Source organism: Melitaea cinxia, chromosome 15 (assembly GCF_905220565.1).
Source record: "Melitaea cinxia chromosome 15, ilMelCinx1.1, whole genome shotgun sequence".
Lineage (NCBI taxonomy): Eukaryota > Metazoa > Arthropoda > Insecta > Lepidoptera > Nymphalidae > Melitaea > Melitaea cinxia.
The window spans coordinates 9,490,444-9,498,296 of record NC_059408.1 but is presented as its reverse complement, the minus strand read 5'-3'; the positions used below and the strand labels follow the sequence as shown (position 1 = coordinate 9,498,296).

At 33.8% G+C, this 7,853-nt stretch overlaps 1 protein-coding gene across 1 annotated transcript; it reads left to right on the top strand.

Moving 5' to 3' along the window:
- The first annotated feature begins 4,974 nt into the window (after positions 1-4,974).
- Positions 4,975-5,822, top strand: LOC123660678 (protein split ends-like). Its single transcript, XM_045595731.1, has 2 exons — positions 4,975-5,148; positions 5,643-5,822. The coding sequence occupies exons 1-2, from the start codon at positions 4,975-4,977 to the stop codon at positions 5,775-5,777; spliced, it is 309 nt and encodes a 102-aa protein (XP_045451687.1). The 3' UTR covers positions 5,778-5,822.
- The last annotated feature ends 2,031 nt before the right edge of the window (positions 5,823-7,853 follow it).

The window sequence follows — 7,853 nt, the reverse complement described above, 5'->3', positions numbered from 1 at the left end:
AAAAAATATATAGAAGGATGAAACCTATTGTAAAAGAAAGAGAATACAACGAAAAAATAATAAAAAATTAAGTGGTGTCATGGGACACCAGGAAGGAACTGTTACGCGGCACCTCCCGGTAGTCTTTTTAGAATAAACACACAAGTTGTTAAAATATTGTTAAAGTTTATTTTATAGTCCAAACACTAACATTAACTGTCCCTAAAAACACTTCACTTTCCTTTTCTGGATAAAAAAATATATATAGTGACGCGCTGTATGGTAAACGGCAACTGACTCGACCGTATGGAAAATGGAATATTTAAAAGTAATTAAAATAGCGGCGTCAGCACCAACCGCGAATTAAACCTCGGTATAACATCTCCCCCCTTTTGATGGAGCTTTATCTTTAAAGATGAAGCGGAATTAAGACGCGACTAAAATCGAAAAGGTCGGAAAGGAAAATGAGCGTTTTACAATTTTACTAAAATATGAATTAATTGGAATTAAAAAAATAAAATTTATCATTAAATAGTAAGAGAGCTGCTTAGCTAAAATATTAACAATGATAATATTATCATCAATAATTAAGAATTTGACATTTTATCATAAAATTATAATAATATAATAATTATAATAACAAGTTTGTTTTAGAAAATTCATCCATATGTGTTAGTAACATTTTAACTTATATGACTAATGTTAGTCTATTCTAAACACAAACAATTCTCAAAGAAAATATAAATTTAATAAAATTTACAAAAATCATAAAATTTATAAAATTGTCAAAAATTGCCAAAATTCATAAATAAAAAATCATAACAAACTTTTATAAGTATCTAAGTGTTATATATTCTTTATTGCACTTTAAAAAAAACATAATTACAAATCATTTTTACAAAGAATGTTTGCAAGGGCGAACATATCTCTGTAAGAGATCTCTACCAGTCTACCCATGGTGGTGAGAGAAGATGTTATCGCGGGACTCATAAGCGCATTTGTGATAAAGTGAAAAAGTCTAACTGTGTTTATCTTAGAGTTAAGATTATTATTTATTATAAGAATTAGTATAAGAGTATAATGAATAGTGTAAGAGATAGTACATTAATAATCTTAAGACATTAGTTTTATATTTAGAATTAGTATAAAAAACATTTATTTAGAAATTGGATACATTACGATTTGAGAGTTTCATTACATTTAACAGTTAATTTTCATGGTTAAGATTCATCAAATATCCACTTATTATTACTAAGCGTTTGTCAAATATCGACATTACTATACAAAAGTTTATGATTACATTCAGGTGGCATTGATAGGACTACTTCTGTTAACAATTTACTTTCACAACAAGGATTATTTATACTCGAATAAATGCTGAGCATAGGGCATATAGAATACTCATCGTTTATCAACGAAGTTCCTTCATATAGTATAGAAGCAACACAATTAATAATTGTGTTTGCTCGCAAACGAAAAAAAAAACCGACTTCAATTACATCGACGAGTAATACAACGTATATTGACGAAAAAATAGTCAAGTAACTACGCGTTATCAAAGATTACTCAAAAAGTAGTTATCAGATCTCAATAAAATTTATGTGACCACATGACAAACATCAGCTTTCGATTAAATTAAAATTATTAAAATCGGTACACCCAGTAAAAAGTTATTGCGGATTTTCAAGAGTTTCCCTCGATTTCTCTAGGATCCCATCATCAGATCCTGGTTTCCTTATCATGGTACTAAAATAGGGATATCTTCTTTCAAACAAAAAAAGAATTATCAAAATCGGTATACCCAGTAAAAAGTTATTCCGGATTTTCAAGAGTTTCCCCTCGATTTCTCTGGGATCCCATCATCAGATCCTGGTTTCCTTATCATAGTACTAAACTAGGGATATCTTCTTTCCAACAAAAAAAAAAAAGAATTATCAAAATCGGTACATCCAGTAGAAAGTTATGCGGTATAATACAACGTAGGTCGACGAAAAAAGCGTCAAGTAAAAACGCATTATTAGATATAACTCGAAAAGTAGTTGTTAGATCTCAAATAAATTTAAATGGGACCAATCGGCACACACACCACCTTTCGATTAAAACAAAATTTGTCGAAATCGGTCGACACGGTCAAAAGTTCTGATGTAACATACATAAAAAAAATAAAAAATACAGTCGAATTGAGAACCTCCTCCATTTTTGGAAGTCGGTTAAAAATACTACGTGATATCCTTTTCTCGTAAGACTAACACAATTAATTTTAATTATCAACTTAATCAAGAGACAATAACACGAGTTACCGAGGTGCGAGACTTGGGTGTTTACATCGATAGGAAATTGACTTTTAAGTCACATATTAATTTTGTTACTGCTAAGGCATTCCGAATGCTTGGCTTTGTGTTGAGAGTGGGACGTGATTTTATAAATATCGGCACAATTATTCTCCTTTATAACTCTTGTAAGATCTATCTTGGAATACTGCTCGACTGTATGGAATCCATTTTACAAATGTCATGTTGCTCAATTGGAAAAAATTAATTATAAATTTATAAAATTTTTAAGTTACAAAGCTTCGCCGCATATTCAAGTTATCCCGTATATTCCCTCTTTAAAAAATCGTCGATTGGAGTCGTCGACCAAATATTTTTATTTAAGTTACTTCGTAATTTTATTGATTCCCCTTATCTACTATGTATCTACTATATTATTTAGGTGTCCCAAAATAAATACACGTAATCAGTCCCTATTTTATGCGCCTAGAACTAGGACCAAATATACGCAGAATAATTTTACTTTTAGAGAATGTAAAATGTACAACCAATGTTTTCATCACATTGATTTTGCTACTTGTTTAGTGCAATCTTTAAGGAGTGAATTACGATATGCAATAAATTTTTAATTTTTAATTTACCATTAATTATTTACATGATTCATGAATTTCTAGTAGGTTAGTTTGATTTTGTTATAAATTAATTTAATTATAATTGTATTATAGTTGGTATGATTAATTTTTAATGTTGTATAATGTTTGTTCGTATTCCATATAACGCGACATTATAAAATTGTAGAATTATATAATGTTCTACTGTTATTTCTAACATTTTGTTAGCGATTGTAGGCAGAAATTTCATAAAAGGCCCGTCGCCGATTCGCGCGAAGCGCTGACATCGCTTATTACGGCGAGTTTTTAATTGAAGCGGATTTATATTGAATTACGGTTTATGTCTTTTTTATTAAAAATATGTAATGTTCATGTTTTCACACAGCTCCGATGCACGACTGGAGTTTACCCCTTCAGATCAACTGTCTAAATAGGCACAAAAAGGCTTAATAGTCTAAGAAATATATTATTACTATATCAAATTGTAAATAAATGAATCCAATAACGCCATCTATCGGAACCTAATTGCGTTATTAGAAAACGTCTGAACGCCATCTCTAACAAGGTCATTCGTTCAGTAGATTTTACTGATCAATTTTTTCATTCCGGGGCCTTAAATGAAAATCGATTCTTAAGGAGAAAACTCTAAAAACAGTCAAGTAAATACGCCATATCAGATATAGCTCAAAAAGTTCGAGTCAAATCTCAATTATATTTAAATGGGACCACATGACAAGCACCACCTATCGATTAAAAAAAGAATCATCGATATCGGTCCACCCAGTAAAATAGTAATGAGGTTAATATAACGTTGGTCGACGTAAAATAGCCAAGTAAATACCCAGTATTAGCGATAACTCAAAAATTAAAAGCTCAAATATATTTATAACGAATAAACTGCTACTCTCTACTCTAGTGGAATATTGTAATTTGATCGATAGTGAACGAAGTAATTTCATTAAATTTTGATAGATGGCGTTGTGGCAAAGTATTGAACATGACCACAGTCGTCTTAACATCGTCATGTAAATACGTGTCATCAAAGATTACTCAAAAATTGCTCATTATATCTCAATCATATTTAAAACGGACGACATGACAAGTATTAGCTTTTGATTTATACAAAAAAGAACAAAATCAGTGCACCTAGTAAAAAGATATAACGTATAATACAACGTAGGGTGACGAAAAAACCGTCAAGTAAATACGCAATATTAGATATAACTCACAAATTACTAATCAAATCTCAATTAAATTTGAATGGGACCACGTGACGAATAGTAGCTTTTAATTTAAATAAGAAACGTCAAAATCGGTGCACCCAGTAAAAAGTTATGAGGTATAATACAACGTAAGGTGACGAAAATAATGTCAAGTAAATACGCGTTATCAAAGATTAATCAAAAAGTAGTTATCAGATCTCGATGAAATTTAAATGTGACCACATGATAAACATCGGCTTTCCATTAAATTAAAAATTATCAAAATCAGTACACCCAGTAAAAAGTTATGCGGATTTTCGAGTTTCCCTCGATTTCTCTGGGATCCCATCATCAGATCCTGGTTTCCTTATCATGGTACCAAACTAGTGATATCCCCTTTCCAACAAAAAAAGAATTATCAAAATCGGTACATCCAGTAGAAAGTTATGCGGTATAATACAACGTAGGTCGACGAAAAAAGCGTCAAGTAAAAACGCATTATTAGATATAACTCGAAAAGTAGTTGTTAGATCTCAAATAAATTTAAATGGGACCAATTGACACACACCACCTTTCGATTAAAAGAAAATTTGTCGAAATCGGTCTACACGGGCAAAAGTTCTGATGTAACATACATTAAAAAAAAATACAGTCGATATGTGACCAACATATAAATTTTATCGAGATCTGATAACTACTTTTTGAGTTATCTTTGATAACGCGTAGTTACTTGACTATTTTTTCGTCGATCTACGTTGTATCACTTGTCGATGTAATTGAAGTCGGTTTTTTTTTCGTTTGCAAGCAAACACAATTATTTTTTTCTTTCTTTGTAACAACAATTATGGCAAGACTGTGTATATTATCTTCCGAGTACTGAGTACCGCTATAAAGCGGCTCTAAAACGATAACATGTTGGTGCAGCTGGAGAACGAGCACTGCATGCTGCTGGCGCTGCCGTGCGGCCGCGACCACATGGACGTGCTGCAGCAGTCCACCAACCTCACGGCCGGCTTCATCACCTACCTGCAGCGCAAGCAGGCCGCCGGCATCGTCAACGTGGCGCCCTCGCCCGGACACCAGCAGGTGCGCGGGGGACCTTTAGTACTCATTAACAATATACTTTAAAGCTTTTTGAAACCTATGAGAGACTCGATTTTTCCGATACGCGTGCACTGCGAGGTTACGGTATCGATGTGCATAACGCGTGCTAGCTTATGTTGTCTCACTTGTACACGTTTGTTGTTTTTTTTAAATAGTCAATTTATTGTCAAATATTGTATTTAATACAATACCAACCTAAACCTCTGTGACCTTGCAAGAACGCAGTTTTTATTTTGGTATACCAATACCAATATTAATAGATAATTTATTATTAAATTTTTTTTATTATTTATGTCGTGAAATATAACCAAAAAAACAAACCAGATAAACCAAATTTTAAGTCACGCGCGAATACAACTTTGAAGATTTCATCCAATAATACTCAGTAGTCTACGTGTAATCAGTTTGTAAACATTTATTAAAAATTATAACGATGTAATTTCGATAAAATTAAAATAAATAAATTTACCCCACAGTCGCTTTACACGGTTCACATCTTCCCATCGTGCGACTTCGCGAACGAGAACCTGAACCGGATCGCCCCTGATCTCATGCACCGCGTCGCTAACATCGCGCACTTGCTTATTGTCATCGCCACTGCCATCGGCTGAGACGGCACTCCTGGACGCACTCCCGGATGCACCGGACATGACCGGACACTCCCGGGCACTCCCGGACACTCCCGGACCTTCCCGGACCTTCCCGGACCTTCCCGGACACTCCCGGACACTCCCGGACTCTCCCGGACACTTCCGGACACTTCCGGACACTTCCGGACACTTCCGGACACTTCCGGACACTCTTGGACACTCTTGGACACTCCAGGACACACCTGGACACAACCAGATCTGACGGACGAACTACGTTCTGGGAACACTGACCGCAACTGATATTCGCCCTGAACTGGACACAGATAGATGAATATTTTAATAAAATTTGTAAATATATCCAGGTTGTGAAACTTCATTTTTACTATTAATCGTAGCTATTCATCGACCTGGTGGATGCCGCCGATCAAACTTTATGACTGATATTGGACAGAGTTATAGTGTATTCGGAATTGCGTCGGATTACCTCTTCGAAAGTGAATGTTTGTTGTAGTGGAGTATAGTTAGTGTATTTATTGTTACGGCTTAGTGTCGCGGTGGCGGACGCGTTTGTATAAAAGATTCACGTAGTCGATAAGCCGCCGTCACCTATTTAAGTGCTAGATTTAAGACATAGCTTTGTAGAATACTTTTGTTATGGTCGACTGGGCTCGGCCTTATTTGGAGTTTAAATTTATAAAAAACGGTATGATAATGACGTGTGACACGATTGATGTCAGTCGATAAAGTATATTAATTTTGGGTTCCGATTAGATAAGTGGCAATCTATCGAGCATTTTTTTATTGTTAGTGTAAATTGTTATTTTGTTTTAAGCCTTAGTATCTAAAGTAATTAAATCTTGTAAATACCGAATCTATCCATACTAAAAATTATTCGATTTATCATTTAGATTATTACGGTAGGTAATAGAAAACTGTAATTGGAAATCGAATGATAATTTCGTTATGTAAAAATAAGGAACATCAACGGTATGTTTAACGATTAAATTTACACGTGGAAAATAAACTGTGATTCTGACTTTTTACGTAGGCGTATAGGTAGTCATATTAAAGCATACTGAGCAATGCGTGTGGTCACAACGGCGTGTGCAGCGTCGCCTGCGCCAGTACTACTAACATAGGAATCATGGAACATTCACACTTTGATTACTTCTGAAATTAGTGAAATTAAAAAATGGGTTAAATGTTATACAGACTTAAAACTTCTTCAAGAAATTTGTTTAGAAAAGTTCTAAATAAGCAACGCTCGTCGATGCTTTTCGACTACCGAGATAACCAATGTGTGAAGTTTACAAATCACCAGAAATATTTCCAGGGGTGTTCATTATGAGAATTATGTTTTCTAATAAATAGGCGTAAGTCATAGAATTTATATGAAAACTTTGATTCGAGCGACGCGACAATCGCCGTTGCACACTTACATTGTTTGTTACGAATAATTTCCCATTCCATGCGTCGTGCGCCGACCGCCTCATGCTGCAACTCTTGCATTAACTTGTTGAATAAAGACTATTAGTCCGAGCGGTGGTGCCGCTAGCGATATTCTTTATTCTTTAATTTCTTTTCTTGCCGTATGCTATGATAACAATCTTAACTGAATTGAGATGTTATGAGCACTAACAGTAAATTCTTATTGTAAGTTGCACGAATTAACAATATTGTACTTCTCATTAACTCTGTTGTCTGCATTTGATTCATCCAAAGCTTCAGCGATTGCTAATTAGAAGATCTTTTATTTAACAATTTGTTTATACCTAATATATGTCCTTCGACGTTTCGTTATGTATAATAAGATAACAGTACGACTGTTTGGTCGTACGAGAAATAAAGTACAAAATATTTTATGTATTGTAATTTTATATGTACGATTTAAGTATATCAGCACAGGTAACATATTCTATTGTATATTCTTTTTAAGGACTAATGTATAGGTGTATAAATATAATATGTTTCGTCATGTTTCCGTCGCATATAGTTCTCATTATAGCTAGGAAGAACACTAACGAACTGTTACTTCGTCCATTAATTTTAAAACATAAGTTTATTAGTAAACGGAAACCAAAATGTTCACTTATTTGA

Bases quoted from the DNA above. Each gene is read 5' to 3' on its own strand.
- LOC123660678 (XM_045595731.1), top strand. From the start codon at position 4,975: ATGTTGGTGCAGCTGGAGAACGAGCACTGCATGCTGCTGGCGCTGCCG. The intron at 5,149-5,642 runs GTGCGCGGGGGA...TTTACCCCACAG, and splicing joins CCTCGCCCGGACACCAGCAG to TCGCTTTACACGGTTCACAT.